The 24322-nt window shown below is 43.0% G+C and overlaps 3 protein-coding genes and 1 long non-coding RNA gene across 4 annotated transcripts; 2 read left to right on the top strand and 2 right to left on the bottom strand.

Annotated features, from left to right (window-relative positions):
• Positions 1–4722: 4722 nt before the first annotated feature.
• Positions 4723–6519, bottom strand: LOC115551371 (C-type lectin domain family 4 member C). The gene has a single exon (XM_030367081.1). The coding sequence runs from the start codon at positions 6175–6177 to the stop codon at positions 5410–5412; it is 768 nt and encodes a 255-aa protein (XP_030222941.1). The 5' UTR covers positions 6178–6519; the 3' UTR covers positions 4723–5409.
• A 4995-nt stretch (positions 6520–11514) lies between these two features.
• LOC115551474 (natural killer cells antigen CD94-like) lies at positions 11515–13575 on the top strand. The gene is made up of 2 exons (XM_030367253.1): positions 11515–11939; positions 13292–13575. Exons 1-2 carry the CDS (start codon positions 11549–11551, stop codon positions 13537–13539), a joined length of 639 nt encoding a protein of 212 aa, XP_030223113.1. The 5' UTR covers positions 11515–11548; the 3' UTR covers positions 13540–13575.
• Positions 13576–14502: 927 nt separating this feature from the next.
• LOC115551681 (uncharacterized) lies at positions 14503–17137 on the bottom strand. The gene is made up of 3 exons (XR_003978184.1): positions 16889–17137; positions 16018–16107; positions 14503–15214 (listed from the first exon to the last, which is right to left on the bottom strand). It is a non-coding gene; the product is annotated as an uncharacterized LOC115551681 (long non-coding RNA).
• A 5377-nt stretch (positions 17138–22514) lies between these two features.
• On the top strand, positions 22515–23655 carry LOC115540650 (natural killer cells antigen CD94-like). Its single transcript, XM_030352162.1, has 2 exons — positions 22515–23220; positions 23651–23655. The coding sequence occupies exons 1-2, from the start codon at positions 22587–22589 to the stop codon at positions 23653–23655; spliced, it is 639 nt and encodes a 212-aa protein (XP_030208022.1). The 5' UTR covers positions 22515–22586.
• Positions 23656–24322: the final 667 nt, after the last annotated feature.

Genomic DNA, 24322 nt, shown 5'->3' with positions numbered 1-24322 from the left:
AGGGAATCTGTTGACTGTAGCGCTGCTATCTTAGACACGCCCCCTGAAGGCTGATTGGTTGTCTGCAGCTCAGCCTCACCTGAAACACAGAGGAATAAATACGTGTGAATTAATTGTGTGTGTATGGGAGCGGGGCAAGTCTAGTGGGTAGGGCGTCCAAAGGGTCCAGGTTCGATCCCAGAGGTCCTCTGCTTCTCTCTCCAGGATGATGGCTGTTAAATGTAGGAGTAGGAACCAGAGAGGGAAATGTCTTTAACAATAATTCAGTTATCTTTAAGGAGCTTAGTTTGCTCCTGGGAATCCCGTCTCTGCCACACTGTACACTCAAGAACACAAAACGCAGCTTGCAGTTTCTTTAGAAATTACAAAGTCTTGTTTGACCACACGGGGGCAGACTTGTACAGTATGTAAAGTCAGGCTGTGGGAGCAGAACCACGAGCCTAATAGCAGAATACAAGTCTGCTGTTCTGTTATCTGCCCACCAGATGGCAGTACAGCTTTGAATAGACATCAATGTTGCCAGAAGTATTTGTTAGTTGCGTTTGGCAAAGGAGCAGTAGGCATTTGTGGAGTGTGTGTGGATGATGGCTGGTTGAGGCAGCCTCACATGGCCCGAGTCAGACTGATTGAACCCTGGGGCTGGGTGGGACAGTACATCAGTTCTGCATTGAGTAATCAATGCGGCAGGTTAAACCAGCCATCACCACAACACTCAAGGAGATCTGCTGCATGGCAACATGGAGCACCAGGTCATGCCACCTAGATGGTGTGTAACGTCGTCCTTGCTCCAGTCCTCATGATTGTTATAGATGATGGTTGTTATGTTACGTATTTTAAGAATCTAAGCTACCCACACATAGACCCAATGATGCAGGACCAAACATATAAGCTGCGTTACCCTCACATAGCCACAAGGGGAGCATGATGTTATTGAAGGCTGCTCCCTCTTCACCTTTAATTAAGTGAAGAAGCCGAAGCCATAACGTCACCCCGGCCACGCCCCCACTAGGCAACGCCCACTGCATAGGCCACACCCACTTGACGTCCTGTACGGAGGACGTCGAGTGAACAGGCCAGAGTTCAATAGGTAGACGGCGCAGCAAGCCACCCGGGCCTTAGCCCGGGGGGCTTGAAGTAGATCACGGTATTTTCCTCTCACTCGCGTTAGAAACAATTCCCTCCGTATAGCTTCACTTACCATGCCGAAACATGCCGACTTTATAATAAATGAAGTGAGTTAAAGCAACCCGGGATTGGATAACTTTCTTCGAGAATACTCAACAGAGCCAACTCTAGCCGGCCGGCTCTCCCGCCTATCCTGCTCTCCAACGTCCGCTCCCTGGAGAATAAACTGGACTACATCCGACTACAGCGGACTACTCAACGGGGGACTAGGGACTGCTGTGTCTGTGTTTTTACAGAGACATGGCTCAACGATCGAGTCCCGGATGCGGCCATTCAGCTAGCTAGACGGACTAACCTCGCATCGAGCCGACAGGGACTCATCACTGTGCGGCAAGACCCGAGGTGGCGGACTGTGTGTTTACATCAACACTGACTGGTGCAACAACTCTGCCCTAGTCTCAAAGTACTGTTCATCGCTGGTGGAATACGCGGTTGTGGGATGTAGACCCTTTTATTTGCCACGAGAGTTCTCCTCCCTGCATGTGGTAGCTGTTTACATTCCCCCCAGTGCAAATGCTAAGGATTCGCTGGCCGCACTTTACGGAGCCATTAGCGATCTCCAAAACACTCACCCAGAAGGACTGCTCATTGTCGCTGGAGATTTCAACCATGCAAATCTCAAACTGTGCTTCCTAAATTTCATCAACATGTGGATTTTGCGACGAGAGGGGCGAGCATGCTGGACCTTGTTTACACCAACGTAATTGGTGCGTACCGGGCTGAGCCCCGCCCCCACCTCGGATACTCTGATCACATCTCCGTCAAGCTGATCCCAGCATACAGACCGCTCGTCAGACGCTCCAGACCAGCCAAGAAACAGGTGAAAACCTGGCCAGCAGGAGCCATCTCTGCCCTCCAGGACTGTTTTGAGTGCACCGACTGGCATATGTTTAGGGAAGCAGCAACCACCGACGGCTTCATTGACCTGGAGGAGTACACAGCATCAGTGACTGGTTACATCAGTAAGTGCACTGATGACGTCACTGTAACCAAGTCCATCACCACACGCTCCAATCAGAAGCCATGGATGACTGCAGAGGTACGTGCACTGCTGAGAGCCCGAGACATAGCCTTCAGAGCAGGTGATAAGGAGGCTCTGAGCATAGCGAGGGCAATACTGGCCCGGGCTATCAGGGACGCTAAGCGTGCACATGCTCAGAAAATCCACGGCCACTTCAGAGACAGTGGAGACACACGGCAGCTATGGCAGGGCATCCAAGCCATCACCAACTACAGGACATCTACACCAGCCTGTGACAGCGATGCCTCATTGCCTGATGCGCTGAACGTGTTCTACGCCCGGTTTGAAGCAAAAAATGATGTGGTGGCGGAGAAGAACATTCCCTCTCCCGACGAACATGTGCTACGTCTGACCACGGCTGAGGTGAAAAAGTCACTGCGCAGAGTGAATCCGCGTAAGGCTGCTGGCCCAGACAACATTCCCGGGAGTGTGCTCAAAGGATGTGCAGACCAGCTGGCAGATGTTCTCACGGACATCTTCAACATCTCCCTGAGCAGTGCCAACGTCCCATCGTGCTTCAAAACTACCACCATTGTCCCTGTGCCGAAGAAGTCACCTGTGTCCTGCCTCAACGACTACCGCCCCATAGCACTCACTTCTACCATCATGAAGTGCTTTGAGAGGCTGATCCTGAGGCACATAAAGAGCCTCCTGCCTCCCACCCTAGACCCCCTGCAGTTTGCGTATCGAGCAAACCGCTCTACCGATGACGCCATCTCATCCACCCTCCACCTAGCACTCACCCACCTGGAAAAAAAGGACGCATATGTTAGAATGCTGTTCATAGACTTCAGTTCAGCATTCAACACAATCGTCCCCCAGCACCTGATCACGAAGCTGGGCTTGCTGGGCCTGAACATCTCCCTCTGCAACTGGATCTTGGACTTTCTGACGGGGAGACCCCAGACAGTCCGGATCGGGAAAAACACCTCCAACACCACCACTCTGAGCACAGGGGCCCCTCAAGGCTGTGTGCTCAGTCCACTGCTGTTCACACTACTGACGCACGACTGCACGGCGCTACACGGCTCGAATTACATCATCAAGTTCGCCGACGATACGACCGTGGTGGGTCTGATAGAAAAGAACGACGAGTCAGCTTACAGAGAGGAGGTGAAACAACTGCTAACCTGGTGCAAAGTCAACAACCTGTCCCTGAACGTAGACAAAACCAAAGAGATTGTTGTTGACTTCAGAAGAGCACAGAGGGACCACGAGCCGCTGGACGTTGATGGCTCCCCGGTGGAGATCGTGAAGAACACCAAATTCCTTGGTGTCCACCTGGCCGAGAGCTTAACCTGGTCCCTCAACACCGGCTCCACGGTTAAGAAAGCCCAGCAGCGCCTCCACTTCCTGAGAAGGCTGAAGAGAGCCCACCTCCCACCCCCATTCTCACCACTTTTTACAGAGGGACCATAGAGAGCATCCTGGGTAGCTGCATCACTGCCTGGTTCGGAAACTGCACCAAACTGGACCGCAAGAACCTGCAGCGAGTAGTGAGGACAGCTGAGAAGATCATCGGCGTCTCTCTCCCCTCCATGTCAGACATTTACACCACTCGCTGCATCCGCAAGGCAACCAGCATTGTGGATGACCCCTCCCACCCCTCACACAAATTTTTCTCACCCCTTCCGTCTGGCAGAAGGTACCGGAGCCTCCGGTCCGCCACAACCAGACTACAGTACAGCTTCTTCCCCCAGGCCATCCGACTCCTCAACTCTAAGGGACAGATCTGATCATCTCTGTTGCCCTTGGTTTATGCACTATTGCACTATTGCTTTATATTCATATTTATTATATTCATATTTATATTCCCGCACTACTCAGACACATAGTCATATTTATATTTATATTCCCGCACTACAAATTCCACACAGTCACTTTACTGGTTTGCAGTTATATGTAGCATGTTGTTGTTGTTGTTGTTGTTGATTTTTTGTTATTATTGTCGCTCTATGTTGCACCTTATGTTCTTGGGAAACGCTATTTCATTTCACTGTATACTGTGTATATGGCTGAAATGACAATAAATTATCTTGAATCTTGAATCTTGAATCTTAATATGCAATGCAAAAATTCAGTTCAACTAATGTTTAAACTGGCCTGACTCTATCCTGGAGCTGGTGGATGTTTGAGGAACGGAGTTGACAAGAAAGAACCATCACAACCAGGTTTTGCTGCAGGAACAAAAGAGATAGGACCTAAAAGCAGACGAGAACTCGGGGAGATTTAACATAAAGGCGTTGATGAAGAACTCAAAAACCTCAGTAACATGAACTGGCATTGCAGAGACTGATGCCACGTTTACATGAAGGGAAAACGCAGATATTTCCACGCGGTTTGGCCTCTCATTTACACGAAAACGCAGTTTTTATCACAGAAAACGATCATTTCTAAAAAACTCTGGTCATTTTGTTCCGTAATTTGTTTCCTCCATTTGATAGCCACATGTTGGAGCTGGCTGCAAAGTGTTAAGAAGAAGGCAACACTTAAGGAGATAAAATGAAGACACTTGCTCTAGGACACAATGTAATTTATTGCAATAAAGCTGAAATGTGAAAATAAAATTTGTATTAGTCGCTCCAACATCAATTGTGATCAGATACCTGAATATCAATGATGTGTAACATGTTTATACACTGATATCCTCTTAGAAACGAGTTGGAATTGGTTTCTGTTTGAAGAGAACAAACACAGCACCTTAAAATATTTATTTTCGACAGATAAAAAGAATAAGAGGATTTCAAATATTGTTTCATATACAATTTGTTAATGATAAGAGTGGGATCAAAATTCAAAAGATGGTACAACATTTTTCATGATGGATTTTTACAACAAGAAACAAATAACTAAACTAATTAAATTAAAAAAATAATCTAGTTTAAAACATCTGCTTTGAACACACATGTTATAAATGACAATTCCATTTTGTAAATGGTGATCTTCACATCGTTGAGGGGACAAAGGCAGCCCTAGATAGAGAACTAGTCTGGTTTGCAGCAGCTGAAAACCAACCTTTACCTCTTAACCAAGAGCAACAGTGAAAAAAAGCAGCTATGTACATCTCCTGCAGTGACCAGTGCATCTCATCTCCCTTTAAGGAACAACTTGCAGCCAATCACAGCTCTTATTGAATGAAGGAACCCATCAAGTATGAAACAAAACAGCTGATGTATGTTGCCATTAAGAAATGTATTCATCAATCATTTTATTACATTTTGTTCACAAAGCCCCAATGTTATGGTATCACAGCTCTCATCTGTCCATTTGAATTGGTTCAGCTCGTAGGCCCTCAATAAGCAGTTCTTGCCCTCACCACCTTGAGGTCCCCCTGTACTCCAGGAGGGGTTATCCAGTGACAGGACGGTCCCATCAACCCATCTCCACATCCCTTCACCGGCCACATCTGTCGCTCCGAACCAGAAGTACGAGTCGTACCTGCTGATGAAGTCCATTTTCTCTTTACTGTCCACCACCACCAGATCTGCTCCTTGGGAAAAACAGAACTCCCTGCTCTTATTCCAGGATCCCAACACGTTGGAAATCCGGTAACATTTCATACCAAACTTATCCCAACCACTTGGACAGCACTGTTGACTGTTGACTGAGTCTCTCTGTTCTGTTACGTTCTTCAGCCTTTGGAGAAGTTGCTCCACGTCTCTGTCCATGCTCACAGTCTTCTTGTGTTGCACTGCCAACCCAATCAGTCTGGCCAGCATTACCACAGACAACAGGCCCAGAAGCACCACCACTGCCCAGATCTGACACTTGGTAGCGATCACAGCGTCCGGCCGCTGACTTCTTCCTGTTCCCAGAGACTTGGAGGACTCCTCTGTCCCCACATAGTCCTGCTGTTGATCTCTGAGGCTCTCAGGACAAACCACGATGTCCACTATCCTCTCCTCTCTCTCTCCTCGTGTGTTCCTTCCCTTGGCAATCACGTTGGGTCTGGTGTAAATCACTTCAGCCATATTCTGGTATAAAGTGTTTTCAGAGTGTATATCTTATCCTCTTACCCCTACGAGTGCTTGGCCCTTCTGTGTGTTTTGTATGACAGCATGTCAAAGTCTTAAGAGCAACTTTGATGAAACAGCATTTTGACCACATGCTACTTTCTACTTCTGCTTATAGAGACACTGTGTGTCAGTGGAACGTCCGCAGCATGACTTAGGGTAATTTCAGTTATGTTCCGATTATTCTACTTGCTTCAAAGCGATCAAAATGTGCATGAAGACATGTTTAAATTAGTGCTGTCAAGCGATTAAAATATGTAATCGCGATTAATCGCATTAACGCCATAGTTAACTCGCGATTAATCTAAAAAAATATATATATTCGAAATATCCCTTGATTTCGTGCCGCTATCCTTTTAGTGAGATCAGGGATTGTTGAGAAGGACAGTGTTACGCGTGTGGTTGTTTTCCTGTGTCTCCCCTCTCGTTCTCTGTAGGTCTGAGGCCATTATATTGGAGTGAACGGAGCTATCTACTTCTTGGTCCCTTGAATCGAGGGAACAAGATCACAGCCCGCTTAAACACTTGGTTTGCTGTTGTGCCCTGCTTTGTTGTTCTCCCAGTCAGTGCAACACATTGGATGTGACTAAACAAATGGCTTTTGTTCCGCAGTTCCGGGAATCGGAAATCGATTCTTATTTTGTTGTGTTTGAACGCATCGCAGTTTCTATGCAATGGCCTAAGGAGGTGTGGCCCCTCTTGCTTCAGTGTAAACTATCTGGTAAAGCTCAAGAGGTGTTGACGTCCATTTCGTTGGAGGACAGTCTAGATTACGAAATTGTTAAAACCACTGTTCTTCGTGCGTATGAGTTAGTGCCTGAGGCATATAGACCAAAGTTTAGGAGTTGCAAAAAGTCTCCTGATCGTACTTTCATGGAGTGTGCTCGAGAGAAGGCCACCTTGTTTGATCGGTGTTGCACCGCCACTAAAACTACAGATTTTTCCACTCTTCGAGAATTAGTCCTGCTGGAGGAATTTAAGAATAGTATATCCGAACGAATAGTAACATACCTGAATGAGCAAAAAGTGATGTCACTGTCCCAGGCAGCTGTATTAGCGGACGAGTTTGTACTGACCTACAACCCCGCTCATGTGTTCTCTACCTCTCCCACCACTCAGTTTCGCAAGTCAGTTTCGCTTCCTTTACTCTCTAGGGAGGAACGGGAGTGTTTTTATTGTCAGGAACTTGACCATTTAATTGCTGACTGTCAGCTTCGTATGAGAAATCATCCACCGCCCGTTCAACAACCAAAGGGGGTTGGCTTGATAAGTACAGTTTCTCGCTCTGTGGCAGCTATGCCGAATGTGTGCGTTTCTGACCTTCCTGACCCCAGCTACAAACCATTCATTTTGAGTGGTCTCGTGTCACTGACCGGTGATCCAAAGGACCAGCAAAAGCTTCCGATTCTCCGAGACACTGGGGCGGCCCAGTCGTTTATCCTCTCTGATGTAGTGCCATGGTCAGGTGATTCATTCTGTGGTTCCAGTGTTTTGGTTCAGGGCATAGAGATGGGGTTTGTGCCAGTCCCCTTGCACCTGGTACATTTAAAATCTGATTTGGTCAGTGGAATTTTCAAAGTCGGGTATCCCGATATTGCTGGAGGCAGAGTGCTGCCTATGTTAGAGGTATTGGACTGTCCCGAAGCTAACGGAAAACCAAACCAGGTTATTCAAGCCGCTACTCTGTCCGATACCCGTGTTAGTCGAGCCTTTTGAGCATGTGTTTGATGATTGTGTGGACACCATTGGGTCTGCCCGGTACGTGACAAAGCTGGATCTGTTAAAGGGATGTTGGCAAGTCCCACTTACTGCTCGTGCTTCGGAGATCTCTGCATTTGTCACTCCAGACAAGTTTCAGCAGTAGGCCTACTCTGTGATGGCGTTTGGGATGCGGAATGCACCTGCCACTTCCCAGCGCTTGGTGAATATCACTTTAGCTGACGTCCCACACTGTGCTGCATACCTCGATGATGTGGTTGTATATTCGTCTCATTGGGCCACTAATGTAAATATCTTGACAACAGTGTTCAAATATGATTAAAAATTAGCATTAGTGGCTCCAACCTCGCTTGTGATCAAATACCTCGATATCAATGTGTTACCAATAACTTGTTTCAGTTTGAAGACATTGACTCTGTATGTGTGTGAATGCATATACAGGTGCTGGTCATATTATTAGAATATCATGAAAAAGTTGATTTATTTCATTAATTCCATTTAGAAAGTCAAACCTGTAGAATGTATACATTCATTCCAAACAGACTGATACATTATAAGTGTTTTTTGCCAAAAAGAAGATGATTATAGCTGACAACCAATGAAAACCCTAAATTCAACATCTCAGAAAATTAGAATATGGTGAAAAGGTCAGATATTGAAGACACCTGGTGCCACACTCTAATTAGCTAACTAACTCAAAACACCTGGAAAAGCCTTTAAATGGTCTCTCGTTTTGATTCTGTATGACACACAATCATGGGGAAGACTGCTGACTTGACAACTGTCCAAAAGATGACCATTGATACTTTAAAGAAGGAGGGCAAGACACAAAAGGTCATTGCCAAAGAGGTTGGATGTTCCCAGAGCTCTGTGTCCAAGCACATTAATAGAGAGGCGAAGGGAAGAAAAAGATGTGGTAGAAAAGAGTGTACAAGCAAGAGGGATAAACGCGCCCTGGAGAGGATTGTCAAACAAAACCGATTCAAAAATGTGGGGGAGATCCACAAAGAGTGGACTGTAGCTGGAGTCAGTGCTTCAAGAAGCACCACACACCGACGTATGCAAGATATGGGCTTCAGCTGTCGCATTCCTCGTGTAAAGCCACTCTTGAATAAGAGACAACGTCAAAAGCGTCTCGCCTGGGCTCAAGACAAAATGGACTGGACTGCTGCTGAGTGGTCCAAAGTTATGTTTTCAGATGAAAGTAAATTTTGTATCTCCTTTGGAAATCAAGGTCCCAGAGTCTTGAGGAAGACAGGAGAGGCACAGAATCCACGTTGCCTGAAGTCCAGTGTAAAATTTCCACAGTCAGTAATGGTCTGGGGTGCCATGTCATCTGCTGCTGTTGGTCCACTGTGTTTCCTGAGGTCCAGGGTCAATGCAGCAGTCTACCAGGAAGTTTTAACACTTTATGCTGCCTGCCGCGGACCAACTTTATGGAGGTGACGATTTCATTTTCCAACATGACTTGGCACCTGCACACAGTGCCAAATCTACCAGTACCTGGTTTAAGGACCATGGTATCCCTCTTCTTGATTGGCCTGCAAACTCACCTGACCTTAACCCCATAGAAAACCTATGGGGTATTGTGAAGCGGAAGATGCGAGATGCCAGACCCAACAATGCTGAAGAGCTGAAGGCCACTATTAAAGCAACCTGGGCTCTCATAACACCTGAGGAGTGCAACAGACTGGTCGACTCCATGCCACGCCGTATTGCTGCAGCAATTCAGGCAAAAGGAGCTGCAACTAAGTATTGATTGCCATACATGCTGAAACTTTCCATGTTCATACTTTTCAGTTGGCCCACATTTCTAAAAAAATCATTTTTTGTACTAGTCGTAACTAATATTCTAATTTTCTGAGATACTGAATTTGGGATTTTCAGTAATTGTCAGTACTAATCATCCAAATTAAAAGAAATAAACATTTCAAATATATCACTCTGTGTGTAATGAATTGATATAATATGTAAGTTTCACGTTCTGAATATAATTACTGAAATAAATCAACTTTTTCATGATATTCTAATAATTTGACCAGCACCTGTATATGCACCTTCAAAAGTGTTCCAAAAGTGAATTTTTTAATTGTCTTGTTTGACCACTAGGGGTCACGCTTGTACAGCTTGTAAATTCCGTCTCTTGGAGCCACTAAAACAGTCCGAGCGCAGACCTACCTGTTTATTTCACCATTATTAATTCAGGAAGGCCTGTTCTATCTGAACACCGTAGAACAACCAGACAATTTATAAACAAGTTTTTTAAAGTGATAAAACCACATGGTAACAAAGTCAAGATACAATTTAACATTTAACTACTGTATTAATATTTTTTCATACGTCTACTTTGAATACAATGTTGTAAATTAGGTACGAGGTATATGTACAAAATAGGCATAGAAAAATATTTTATAAATCCTTTTATTAAATTAATTTCACAAAGCACGCGCATACATGGCCAACATTTGTCATCTGTCCATCGAGTCCATACATATTGGATCTGCCCCACGCCCCTCTCTAATCGGAGGCAGTTATCGTATTTGCCACCGTTAGGTTCCCCTCCGCTCCAGGAGGGGTTATCCAGTTACAGGACGTTGGGTTGATGGGAAAAATTTCCTCACACATAAAATGATATAGAACGCTATGTTTATTCAGCATTTTAATGAGCGAGCACAAGTCAACGTTACAACTGCTCGAATCTGCTCCTGCAAGTCTCAGCTGGGGTTTTTTTGCAGGTAGTTTTGCAACACGTCTAGGTGGTACATGTGTAGCAAAAGTGATTTGTATCCATGAGGCAGAGCATCCGTGAGCGGGAAAAAATTAAAGCAGTAACCATTAAAGACCATTAAATGCATTGAAGGACACTTGCGGCGTGTTAATGCAATATTTTGGGGGGAATTCAGTTAAGCTAAGTAATTTAATTTAACATAATGTAAGATACCCAACTCCGTCGTGTAAGATGCCTTCTTGTCTACTTTCAATACTCCAGAAAGTAAGAGTTTGCTTGGAAAAATGAACCCCTTTATGGAAGCATATATGTAGCAAAATTCAAATGGCAATGCAATTTGGAATTACATTATGCATTTGACAATTCATTATGCAATTTTATAATGTAATTTGTAAATACGTTATTCAAAGTGTATTTTAACATGCAAAGTGACAATGCAATCCTCAATTAAATTTGCAAAAGTTATAACAATACAAAAAGAGTAACATTTTGTCCAATTATTTGAGTTCCTTTATACAAATTGAAAAGCTATAGGCTATCTGTTGTCCTGCTGGCTGGACTGCTTGGATATGCAGTGAAATTCAAGACCGACCTGAGGAAGACCGTCAAAAGATTTTTAAATATCTTTTGGACTGAAGGCTTCAGTTGACACTCCACAATTTCTTCAGCTTCCATCCTTTAAATTGCAGTGTTTTCCCTGAACTTTCCCTTTACCATGTACCAAACATTCAATAATATCTCACTCCAAACAAATTGTCTATTAAACCCACAAATAATATTATCTAACATTGAATATTAAATTTAAATTTTTATTTAAATTTTAAAGCACTCATAGGGGTAAGAGGAAAAGATAAACTCTCTGAAAACACTTTAGACCAGAACATGGCTGAGGCGATTCACCCAGGGCCCAACATGATGACAGAGGTCAGGACCACACGAGGAGAGGGAGAGGAGAGGATAGTGGACATCTTGGTTTGTCCTGAGAGCCTCGGAGATCAACAGCAGCACTCTGTGGGGACAGAGGAGTCCTCCAAGTCTCTGGGAACAGGAAGAAGTCAGCGGCCGGACGCTGTGAGCCCTACCAAGTGTCAGATGTGGGCAGTGATGGTGCTTCTGGGACTGCTGTCTGTGGTAATGCTGGCCAGACTGATTGGGTTGGCAGTGCAACACAAGAAGACTGTAAGCATGAACAGAGACATGGAGCAACTTCTCTTAACGCTGAAGAATTTGACGGAACAGAGAGACGCACTGCTCTGTAAACCGGAATGTCCAGGGGCCTCATGTACTAAGGTTGCGTACGCACAAAACGGGGCTGAAATTGGCGTACGTGACTTTTCACGCCAAGGTTGTGATCTATAAAAAACCAACTTGACGGGAAAATGTGCGCAGCCCTAAGCAAACTCTGACCCATGCGTACGCATGGTTTGGAGGAAAAGGAGAATTGGCGACACAGACGGTGTGGTGGTGAACTGAAGTCAGACCGAAGAATTGCAGAGTGAGAAGAACGATTATGTTTTATCATCGCCCTTCATCAATTTAATTTCAACCCGTATCATGCGTTAAATCCTAATCAGAATAATTTAAGTCCACTGCGTTATTTCTCAGTTATAACTCCAGAAATATCTCCTTAGAATAGAAATAAAAAGAAATTCTCTATATTTAATCCCGTCACTCCATACTGTCCACTGACGGCGCGACTGCATGGAATAAAGCATCTGTCCAACATGTGTCAATAACATAATATTTTTATGTGACACTGTAAACACATGATCGAATGTCAATTAAATCCCAAGTGTGAAAAACCAAGCCACACTCATCACAATCGTTGTCCGTTACTCTTGATGCTTTTCATGACAAATCAGGCATTAAAAAGGGGTTATGTTCAAGAACATTTTACGTGGGTAATTACAAACTGATTATCCAAGGCGTTCTCGTCAGTCTTATTACCGTAACCCTATAAATACAGAGGTGAGCGCCGTGGTAATGCTGCACCATATGGCACTTCTGGCGGACCATGCAAATGGCAGGATTCGGAGGGAGAGGGTATTTAGGGACCATAACGATTTATTGGTAGGCTAGATAAAAATATGTAACTATGTCAGACCACTTCTTTTTTTAATTCTGGGACAGTGCGCTCCGTGCTACTGACAGAGTTCACTGCTGCAGCAACATGTTGCCACTCACTCTGCTTTTTGTTGTTGGCGATCCCAATCCCGTGACCGCCGAACAAAACTACCTTTCGGGCCTCCATCTCACCCACAAGTGTCTCCACTTCAACCTCCGTGAAATTTCGCTTTTTTGATTTTCTCAGTACTTCTGCCATTGTTTCCAACAAGACATAATACCGGCATCTGAGTCTGTTTTATATGCAGATCGCATTCATGAGGTCATTTGCATTGACCATTTATGGTTAAAAAGGGGCGTGTAGAGGGCGGAACGTGAAGCTGATTCAGCTGCGCACAATTGTAGTCAGTATGTGATTTATAAAGCAAAGATTGCGTACAGGTGTGCGTACGCAGTGTTTTATAAATCTGAATATTTTTTGGCGCACACAAAACTTGGCTTCTGGGCGTACGCACATTTTTAGTAACGATCCTACGCACAGTTTTATAAATGAGACCCCAGATGGTTGGAAGAAGTTTGGTTGTAAATGTTACAAGACTTCCGACACGTATCTATCCTGGAATGAGAGCAGGGAGTTCTGTGTTTCCCACGGAGCAGATCTGGTGGTTGTGGACAGTAAAGAGGAGATGGACTTCATTAGCAGGTGGTACAACGTGTACTTCTGGCTCAGAGCGACAGATGCGGCCGGTGAAGGGACGTGGAGATGGGTTAATGGGACCGTCCTGCCACTGACGGTCCCACCGTCCTGACACTGGACGGTCCCATCAACCCTGATGTGTTTAAAGTGAGCGTGAAAAAACATAAGCACTCTCTGAGAAAAAAAAGATGAGAAACTCGTCTCAAGATCACCTTCACAATTGTCACGACTATGGAACCACGTACCGAGTCCGTGATTGTACGGTGTCTGGTGAGGCCCCACTGTGCGTGGCGAGAGTAGGACACCTCGCGGTCGCTGCAGCTCTGCCGCTTGGCAGTTTGCCCTGAACTGTTCATGTAGCCTATATATTTTAATCATTGGTTCCAAACATTGTATAATATCTCACACGAAACCAATTGTATATTAAACCCTAATTTTTAATCTTCTAACCTTCTATATTTAACTTTAACTTTAAACATTTATTTTCGCATAGGCATATGGCAAAAATGTGTATTCAAAAAAGGTCTTCATGTATATTTTGATCGCTTTGAAGTAAGTTGAATAAGCTGTTCATTGCTGATTTGACCCTAAATGATGCAGCAAAAGTACCAATGACACAGTGTCTCTATAAGCAGAAGTGGAAAGTAACATCTGGTCAAATACTTCCTGTTTGATCACAGTACACTGAAAGAAATTTGGAGTGACATTTACTTAAAAAAACTAAGGCATGTTTTTCCACACAGAAAGTGCTAGTAATCTTTACTCAGGCTATTTCTAAGTAATATTTACTTACTAGAACCACTTATTTTTTATGAAAAATTCACAAGTAAATTGCACTGACAATACTTGCCTATGGATTGTAACTTTCACTCAGATTACCATTGCATCTAATTACAAAACCCAAATAAACGTTGCTCATGATTCTTTGTGTTTCTTACTCATCTTCTTTGTTATATTTTATGTAATTATTAAGTAATATTTATTAGGAATGTATTAGTTAATAATTGAATTTAGTAAATATTTTTACTATTCTAATAATTCAATATTTTCCAGAAACAAATATTTGCAGCTTAAGGGATGTTTGAAATACACGTTTATTTCACATTTTAAATGGCATAGATGCATTTAAAATACATAACATAACCACACTGAACTTCCTGCTAGCAAATTTGAAAACAGTGTACACACACACACACACACACAAAAGCTCAAAAGTAAAGCCGTTTAGGATTTGAGAAATTCAATGCGGAATGACAAAGCACCAACTGACTTTAGGACTGATATTCCAGCATACAAACGAATACAGTGTTACAGTTGACTTTTCAGAACAGCAAAGAATGCATACATAAACTGCAATGGCTACCTTTGCAGACATTCTCAGGATGTTCAGAACAGAAATAACTTAAAAACTAAGCAAAGCTTGAAATTTCAGTCAGAAAAATGACAAAAGTAAAGAGATTGTTTTTGCTGGACAAAAGCACAAATAGCACTGGAACACTCACGCTAAAAGTTTATTGTGGAGAAACTGGACCTTTGGTGACATTGTAATGACGTCAAGCTCAAGAAACAGCTTCTGAAATACTTCAAACGTATATTTCAGTTTAAGTGGGTAACTTAAGTTTACAGCATAGATGACACCCATGAGCAGGAGGCAAGCGTTTGTCACAATTGATGATGACTGACACATACACAGGATCTTGGTTTTCCTGTGCCACATTGGGATGGATGACGTTGATCTGCATCATGTGATTACTGCAGTCCTCTTTCACTGCTTCTTGGCTGACGTCCTGTGAAAACAAATAAGGCACAATGAGAAACAAACTAAGAATCGATTCCAAGTAAAAGAAAAGCTTAAGAGAAAAAAAACTTGAAAATAAAAACAAAAAAGGTATACTCAATTTAGTGTACTCAAATCCAACAATATTCATATGGCACTTTTCATACATAAAGTTACACAACGTGCTTCACAGAGGCTGACCCTGAGCCAAAGAAAGTCACTTTTGGGGGCCATCCAGACTGAGAGGGGTCATCGCCCACGACCATAGGGAGTGCCGCCACAGTGACCACCCTGGCCCGGGCAGACAGGAGGCTCCACACAGGGGTGCAGAGCCCTCCAGCCACCCAGGCTGAAGCTATCTATGGGACTGCACCCGTGTTGGTAGACCAGAACTAGTCCCAGTGTGGAAGGTCCCCATGGGGGAAACACTGGTGCTGAAAACTGAGGGATTAAAAATAGGTTATAAAAATGGTATTAATTAAATTACTCTTTTGCTCATAAAATAAAGTTAATAAGTGATTGTTAAATAGAGACAAAAGGCAACCCTTAAGTGTTCTTAAATTATTTACTTTGTGGATGTTCCGAAAGCCAAAACGTGGCTTGTTAAATAAACAGGTTGGCTGGAAATATCCCCAAGAACACTTAAGGGTTAAAGTTTAAGATAGGTAAGAGCATAAAAATAATTTAAGAAATCAGTTAAAAGCCTGATTGAAAAATGTGCATCTTTTGAGTCTTTTAAAAAACATCACAAGTGAACACCAGATTATAAGGCTAGACAATCATTTTAATATGGTCATGATTATCATCAGATACCTGATAGTCTTTGATCAGCTCCTCTCCACTCTCTCCAAGATACTCAACTAAGCAACGGATGATAATGTCCCTTCTGCCGTCGACATGATGCTATTAAACACAAAAATAATTGATTGCAGAGAATACATAACATATGTAGCATACATACATCACAGCACGTATAGATGGAAACAGAAAGTTACCCATGGGGAATGTAAGCCTGCAACTGCATTCTAACGTGAAGTGTGCAACTTAACACACCTTTTACAGTAGAGGTCAACCAGAAGTTCTATAACCACTGTATGAAAGGGCTACAGCGCCACTTAGGGTAGCGGATTCAGCCATGCTCCGGCCATTATCCGATCTCTAAAGGCCATGTACGGTCGGGCAATTGACATGGTCCGTTCGAGTAGCAAAATCGGTATAAGATTTAATCCAAGCTATCCCATGTAAAAGCACTGTGTGTTCTACTAGCGGGAGGTTCAGATCTACAGGTGTGTTCAGGGTCGAAGTCAAAACACTCGGACACAGTGGTTCCGGCCACGTTGGTTGAACATACATCGCTGTAAAATGTGTGCGGGAATTCCACACATTATAAGGGTTGGATTTGCAGGCATAAATTAAATTGTGCACAATCCCACGCTGAAATTCAGCCCGTTTTTGTTTTTGAAGACGCTAGTTAAGGCGGCAGGCATGTGTTGCTTTGGCGGCCGCCTAAGCTGTAAAGTGCTGTCGGAAACCCTGGACATACCTCGTGGCGCTAGCAAAGTTAGCTAGCAGGAAAATACACAATTTGTTAGCGCCGCAGCCGCATCTGCTTTCAGTGCGGAGAAACTGACTTAAGTAGGTGAGCCAACAGGAACGTACAACATTTGTTTCGCTTAAAACTTACCTTCGTGGTTCATTCACGTTCTTCCCCATCTCATTCAACAAAGTCTGCCAACCCAGTTGAAATGTGGAACTTGGACTGGAGTGTACAGCACGTCTCGGACGAAAGACCGTTCAAATGTGGGGAGGGGCTTTGACGTCATGCTCCGAATGTTCGTGAAAGTTGCCAGGTTCACTGATATCACTCAAGTACATTTTACTTGGAAATATCAACTAATTAGGCCAATGAACTGGTTTAGTGAATATTACTTGGATCGAATGATTCAATTTACATACAAAACGGAGTACACATAATTACAAAGAATCACCAAGTAATCCACTACATTAAAAACTGGTATTTTAAAGTAAAAGCACTGAATTCGGATTTCTTTGTAGAATTTACATACATAATTGAAATAATAATTACAGGGCCAAAAAATCATTTTTTACAGTGTAGGTGTTAAGACTTTAAAAATGGACAGAAAGGCCAACCACTCGTAGGAGTAGGATGATAAGAAAAACTCTGTGAAACACTTTACACCAGAATATGGCTGAGGTGATTCACACCAGAAAAAGAAAAAGGAAAAAGGACGTCTGGAATACAAATGGAGTGAGAGAGGAGAGGACAGAGGACATCTTGGTTTGTCCTGAGAGCCTAAGAGATCAACAGCAGGACTATGTGGGGACAGAGGTGTCCTCCAAGTCTCTGAGAATAGGAACACTGGCCAGAAACTTTGATTCCTACCGATCTGGCCAGTGATGTTACTTCTGTGCCACTACCTTCAGAAAATGAAAGACATTTATAAATCATAAATTTTTTATATTGGAATGTATCTTGACTTTGGTACCATGTAACCATCCCTCCAGGACCTGCACAGCTCCAGGGCTCTGAGGCGGGCAGGCAGGAATATGGCCGACCCCTCCCATCCTGGTCACAGTCTATTTGGAACTCTACCCTCTGGCAGGAGGCTGCGGTCCATCAGGACCAAAACCTCCCGCCACTTGAACAGTTTTTTCCCCTGTTCAGTTGGCTTCCTTAACAGGGCCCATGCAGGACCACCACCCCCACTGACTGACACTGACTCTGGCACTCATACCCATCACCAATTTGTAAATTCTTATACACTTTTAAGTATCTTTTACTTTATTCTATTATCACTGTTTGTTCATTGTTATTGTCTCCATGTATGCACCTTATTCACCAAGCCAAATTCCTGGTTGGTGTAAAACCCTTCTTGGCAATTAAATCCTTCCTGATTCTGATTCTGATGTAGTGTGATCACTATAAATTTTCTACTTATTCTACTGTGTTCAGATACAACAGTAGACTTGTGTCTTGGTGTGTGTGTGAATAGGCTTGTAGGGCTGCACTATTTTGTTTGACTTTTTGACTGTTTTAGCGGCTCCAGGAGACTGATTTTAAAAGCTGTACAAGTCTGACCCCTAGTGGTCAAACAAGACTTCGCTTCAGAAATGCGAGATGCTCAGCTTTGCGTATCTAAAGGAATACTTTTGAAGGTACACTCATGCATTCGCACTTATTCAGAGTGAATTACGTTGAATTTGAGATTTATTTTATTTTTCCAAAGGGTCAAAATATATTGATGAACATTAAAAAAATAAAAAAAGTAAATATACTACGGCTATAATCCTATGATCTGTAAATCAAGTGTCTATTCTCTGTGAATTTAGTCCTTTTTTCTAAAGTTCTTCAGCAATATGTTTTGTTCATATTTTATTATTTGGATTTCGTTTGGACTGGTCCGTTTGAACTGAACCTATTTTACTATTGGGACTGATGAATAAAAAAATCATGTTTCCGATCAAGCAATGTTTCATCCACAACATTTCTTACTCCAGTATTTTCTAGAGTAAGAAAATGCTTTTGCATTTTCACGAAAAATGTAAAACAGCTTTTGAATGTATGTTCCATGTTTATTAACAATCTTAAAACATTCAGATGTTAGTTTTTAATATACCGTTTGTTCTCTTCAGACAGAGGAAAAAGTTCTGCTATTGAACTCATTCCTCAGTAAATTAGGAGACTTTGGGGTATGGTAACGCATCATTGATATCCATTGTGTGTCGAGGTCACATGCTGTTATCTGTTGACTGCTGATAGGTTGATTGATCAGCTACCCATTTGCTGGAAAACTGCAATCTGGCAACAGTGGTCCCGCTAGACTCCACAGCCCAAGTGAAGGTAGCTGCAGCACCGCGTGTGTGTGTGTGTGTGTGTGTGTGTGTGTGTGTGTGTGTGTGTGTGTGTGTGTGTGTGTGTGTGTGTGTGTGTGTGTGTGTGTGTGTGTGTGTGTGTGTGTGTGTGTGTGTGTGTGTGTGTGTGTGTGTGTGTGTGTGTGTGTGTGTGTGTGTGTGTGTGTGTGTGTGTGTGTGTGTGTGTGTGTGTGGAGAAGCTGTGAAGAATGAATCTGTATAGAGTGAATCTGTTGACTTTAGCACTGCTACCTTAGACACGCCTCCTGAAGGCTGATTGGTTGTCTACAGCTCAGGTAGGGAAGGCAAGCATCACAGACAGCATCAAGGCCAGCCTCACCTGAAACACAGAGCAATAAAGAAGTGTGTATTAATATATTTGTGTGTATGGGGGCGGGGCTAGTCTAGTAGGTAGTGTGTCCAAAGGGTCCGGGTTCGATCCCAGAGGTCCTCTGCTTCTCTCTCCAGGATGATGGCTGCTAAATGTAGGAGTAGGACCCAGAGAGGGATATGTATCAATTATCTTTAAGGAGCTTAGTTTGCTCCTGTGAATCCCGTCTCTGCCACACTGTACACTCAAGAACACAAAACGCAGCTTGCAGAGTTTCTTTAGAAATGACAAAGTCTTGTTTGACCACTTGGGGGCAGACTTGTACAGCGTGTAAAGTCAGGCTGTGGGAGCAGAGCCACGAGCCTAATAGCAGAACACAAGTCTGCTGTTCTGTTATCTGCCCACCAGATGCCAGGACAGCTTTGAACAGACACCAATGTTGCCAGAAGTATTTGTTAGTTGTGTTTGGCAAAGGAGCAGTAGGCATTTGTGGAGTGTGTGTGGATGATGGCTGGTTGAAGCAGCCCCACCTGGCCCGAGTCAGACTGATTGAACCCTGGGGCTGGGTGGGACAGTACATCAGTTCTGCATTGAGTGATCAATGCGGGCAGCTTAAACCAGCCATCACCACAACACTCAAGGAGATCTGCTGCATGGCAACATGGAGCACCAGTCCATGCCTCCTAGATGGTGTGTAACATCGTCCATGCTCCAGTCCTCATGATTGTTATAGATGATGGCTGTTATAATCTGTAGATTGGTGGAGTGTGTCATTGTCTTTGTTACAGCAATATTGCAGCAAAACGATTAAGTAAAAAATACAAAATGAGTCTTGACATTCAGGCAGCTATCTGTAAAGTAAATAGTTCTACAAAACCTCCAGGACTGCTTTATGACTGAAGCAGACCGTTGCTGGACAAAAAACAACCATTACATCTTTTACGTTTCTTATTGGTTTGCGGGTTTCCTCTAAATCTAGCCTACTGCTCCTTTTAAGAACTAGAAAATGCTTTCCGAAATCCATATAGTTAAAGAAGTAAAGAAGAAAAGAATAGGGGGATTTTTGAAAAGAAAATAATAAAATGATAGTTGCCCACATTTCTTTCTGCCTATGTTGTTCATGTACCTCTTCACTCTGCTATTTTGTTTCATACTTTTCATGTTCCTTCATTGGATACGACCTGTTATTGGCTGCAAGGTGTTCCTTAAAAGGAGATGACATGAATACTTCACTTTTTGTTTGACACCACAATGGTTCGAAGATCACCCTTCAGAAAAGGAAATGGACATTTATAACAGATGTGTTTAAAGTGAGTGAAAAAAAAACAGACTTTCTGGGAGAAAACAAGGTGAGCAACTCGTCTCAAACACTATTCACAATAGTCACAACAATGGAACAACGTACCGGCAACGTTCAACAGGATGTTCAATGTTCAATCATACATATACCGTATGTTTAAATAATTACCGAACATTAAATAATATCTCTCTCAAAGCAAATTGTATATTAAACCCTAATTTGAAATGATCTGACCTTTTACATGAACTTTAAACCTTTATTTTGGCATCGGCCTTTGGCAAAGATATGAATTTCAACAATGTCTTCATGTACATTTGGATCGCTTTAAAGTAAGAAGAAGAATCTGAAGATTGCCGAAATGACCCTGAGTGATGCTGAACACGTACCACTGACATAGTGTCTCTATAAGCACAAGTAGAAAGTAACAAGTGGTTAAAGACTTCCTGTTTGATCAAAGTTGCCCTTAAGACACACAGAAGGGCCAAGCACTCATAGGGGTAAGAGGATAAGATAAACTCTCTGAAAATACTTAAGACCAGAACATGGCTGAGGTGATTCACGCCAGTCCCAGCATGAGCAGATCGGGTGTTTGTGGACAGTAAAGAGGAGTTTGACTAGAAGGTACAACTCATACTTCTGTCTCGGAGTGACGGATGAGGCCACGTGCTGAAGGGATGTGGAGATGGGTTGATGGGTTGATGGGACCGTCCTGTCACTGGATAACCCCTCCGGGTGCGGAGGGGAACCTGAAGGTGGTGTGGACAATAACTGCCTCAAGGTAGCGAGGGTCTTGGGGAAGAATCAAGATAAACGGCCATCTGAGAGCTGTGAAGAACAGGACAGGGGGCTTTGTGAAAAGAAAATAATAAAATGTTTGTTGAAAACATTTCTCTGTGCCTATTTTGTACATGTACCTCATTACTCTGCAATTTTGTTTCATACTTTTGGGGTTCCTTCATTGGATAAGAGCTGTGATTGGCTGCAAGGTAGTCCTTAGAAGGAGATTACATGAATACTTCACTGGTCACTGCAGGAGCTGTACATAGGTGCTGCTCATGTTACTTTATTTTTGTTCAATGTTTCCACAGTTGCTCTGGTGTAAGAGGTTGAGGTTAGGAGGTAACGAGTCAGAAAGCCATTGGCTGGTTTTCAGTTGCCGCAAACCACACTCTATCTAGGGCTGCCTTTGTTCCCTCGACAGTGTGAAGATCACCCTTCAAAAAAGAAAAATGGATCTTTACAACGGATGTGTTGTAGATGTAAACTAATCATTTTATTTTTCATATTTAATTGTATCTTGACTTTGGTACCATGTAGTGTGATCAATCAAAAACACTTGTATATTAATCATTTGCACTTGAACGGTTTTAGCGGCTCCACATTGAACTGATCTTTGATCTGCTTTTGTGTTGAAGCTTTCTGTGGCCAATCCACTATTTTTTCAGCCTCCATTCTTTTAATTGTAGTTTTGCCCTGAACTTTTCCTTTTATATAATATAAATCAATGGGACCAAACATTAAATAATATCTAACTCGAAATAAATTGTATGTTCAACCCAAATTTTAAATCATGGAATCTTTTATATTAAATTTAATATTGTATTTCAGCATTTGCCTGTGACAAAGAGCTTCAAACATGTCTTCATTTACATTTTGATCGCTTTGAAGAAGTTCGAATAATCTGAACATTAGGGAAATGACCCTAAGTGATGTTGCAGAGGTACCACTGCACACAGTCGAAAGAAACATGTGGTTATAGACTTCCTGTTTGAAGTTGCTCCACTTTGACATGCTGTCATACAAAACACACAAAGAGACCAACAACTCACAGGGGAAGGACGATAAGATAAACTCTGTGAAAACGCTTTAAACCACAACATGGCTGAAGCGATTCACCCCCGCCCCAACGTGACGACCGAGGTCAGGACCACACGAGGAGAGGGAGAGGAGAGGATAGTGGACATCTTGGTTTGTCCTGAGAGCCTCGGAGATCAACAGAAGCACTCTGTGGGGACAGAGGAGTCCTCCAAGTCTCTGGGAACAGGAAGAAGTCACGCTGTGAGTCCTCCTTGGTGTCCGATCAGGGCTGTGGTGGTGCTTCTGGGCCTGCTGTCGGTTATCCTGCTGGCTAGACTGATTGGGTTGGCAGTGCAACACAAGAACGACATGGACCAGGTTCTCCTTACGCTGAAGAACTTAACAGAACAGAGAGACGCACTTCTTTGTCAAGAGGACTGCCCAAATACTTGGGATAAGTTTCGTTGTAAGTGCTACAGGATTTCCACTGAGTGGCTATCCTGGAATGAGAGCAGGGAGTTCTGTGTTTCCCAAGGAGCAGATCTGCTGGTGGTGGACAATAAAGAGGAGATGGACTTCATTAGCAAGGCCACCTTATACCACGACTTCTGTCTCGGAGCGACAGATGAGGCCGGAGAAGGAATGTGGAGATGGGTTGATGGGACCGTCCTGCCACTGGATGACCCCTCCTGGAGCAGAGGGGGACCTGTTGGTGGTGAGGACCAGAACTGCTTAGTGAGGGTATCGGATCCTAACCAATTTAAATGGGCAGATGAGAGCTGTGAAGAACAGAACCGGGGGGTTTGTGAACAAAATGTACAAAAATGATTGATTAAAACATTTCTTTATGAATATATTTTACATGTTAATGCCGACATATATCGGCTGTTTCTTTTCATACATGTTGGGTGCCTTCATTCGATAAGGGCTGTGATTGGCTGCAAGTTGTTAAAAGGAGGTGATGCAATGGTCACTGCAGGAGCTGTACATAGATGCTGAATTTATTTTTTTCAATGTTTCCACAGTTGCTCTTGGTGCTTGAGGTTGAGGTTAGGAGGTAACGAGTTAGACAGCCATTGGCTGGTTTTCAGTTGCCGCAAACCACACTAGTTCTCTATCTAGGGCTAACTTTGTCCCCTCGACAGTGTGAAGATCACCATTCAAAAAAAGAAATGTATCTTTATAACGGATGTGTTGTTGATGTAAACTAATCATTTTATTTTTTATGTTTAATTGTATCGTGTATATTATTCATTTGCACTTGAACGGTTTTAGCGGCTCCACATTGAACTGATCTTTGATCTGCTTTTGTGTTGAAGCTTTCTGTGGCCAATCCACTATTTTTTCAGCTTCCATTCTTTTAATTGCAGTTTTGCCCTGAACGTTTCCTTTTATGAATATAAATCAATGGAACCAAAGATTAAAAATATCTAACTCGAAATAAATTGTATATTAAACCCAAATTTTAACCTTTTATATTAAATTAAAAAATTTATTTTATCATTGGCCTGTGACAAAGATATGTACTTCAAACATGTCTTCATGTACATTTTGATCGCTTTGAAGCAGGTAAAATAATCAGAACATTAGTGAAATGACCCTAAGTGATGCTGCAGACGTACCACTGCACCCAGTCGAAAGTAACATGTGGTTATAGACTTCCTGTTTGAAGTTGTCCCACTTTGACATGCTGTCATACAAAACACACAGAGAGACCAACAACTCACAGAGGTAGGACGATAAGATTAACTCTGTGAAAACACTTTAGACCACAACATGGCTGAGGCGATTCACCCCCGACCCAACATGATGACGAA

This window comes from Gadus morhua, chromosome 1, assembly GCF_902167405.1.
Source record: "Gadus morhua chromosome 1, gadMor3.0, whole genome shotgun sequence".
NCBI lineage: Eukaryota > Metazoa > Chordata > Actinopteri > Gadiformes > Gadidae > Gadus > Gadus morhua.
This window is presented reverse-complemented; position numbering and strand designations above follow the sequence as displayed.

What these genes read in the sequence shown, in the direction of transcription:
- LOC115551371 (XM_030367081.1), bottom strand. Translation starts at nt 6,177, where the DNA reads ATGGCTGAAGTGATTTACACCAGACCCAACGTGATTGCCAAGGGAAGG.
- LOC115551474 (XM_030367253.1), top strand. Translation starts at nt 11,549, where the DNA reads ATGGCTGAGGCGATTCACCCAGGGCCCAACATGATGACAGAGGTCAGG. An exon ending in CTGTAAACCGGAATGTCCAG is followed by an intron (nt 11,940 to 13,291) that starts GGGCCTCATGTA and finishes ATGAGACCCCAG; the next exon opens with ATGGTTGGAAGAAGTTTGGT.
- LOC115540650 (XM_030352162.1), top strand. Translation starts at nt 22,587, where the DNA reads ATGGCTGAAGCGATTCACCCCCGCCCCAACGTGACGACCGAGGTCAGG.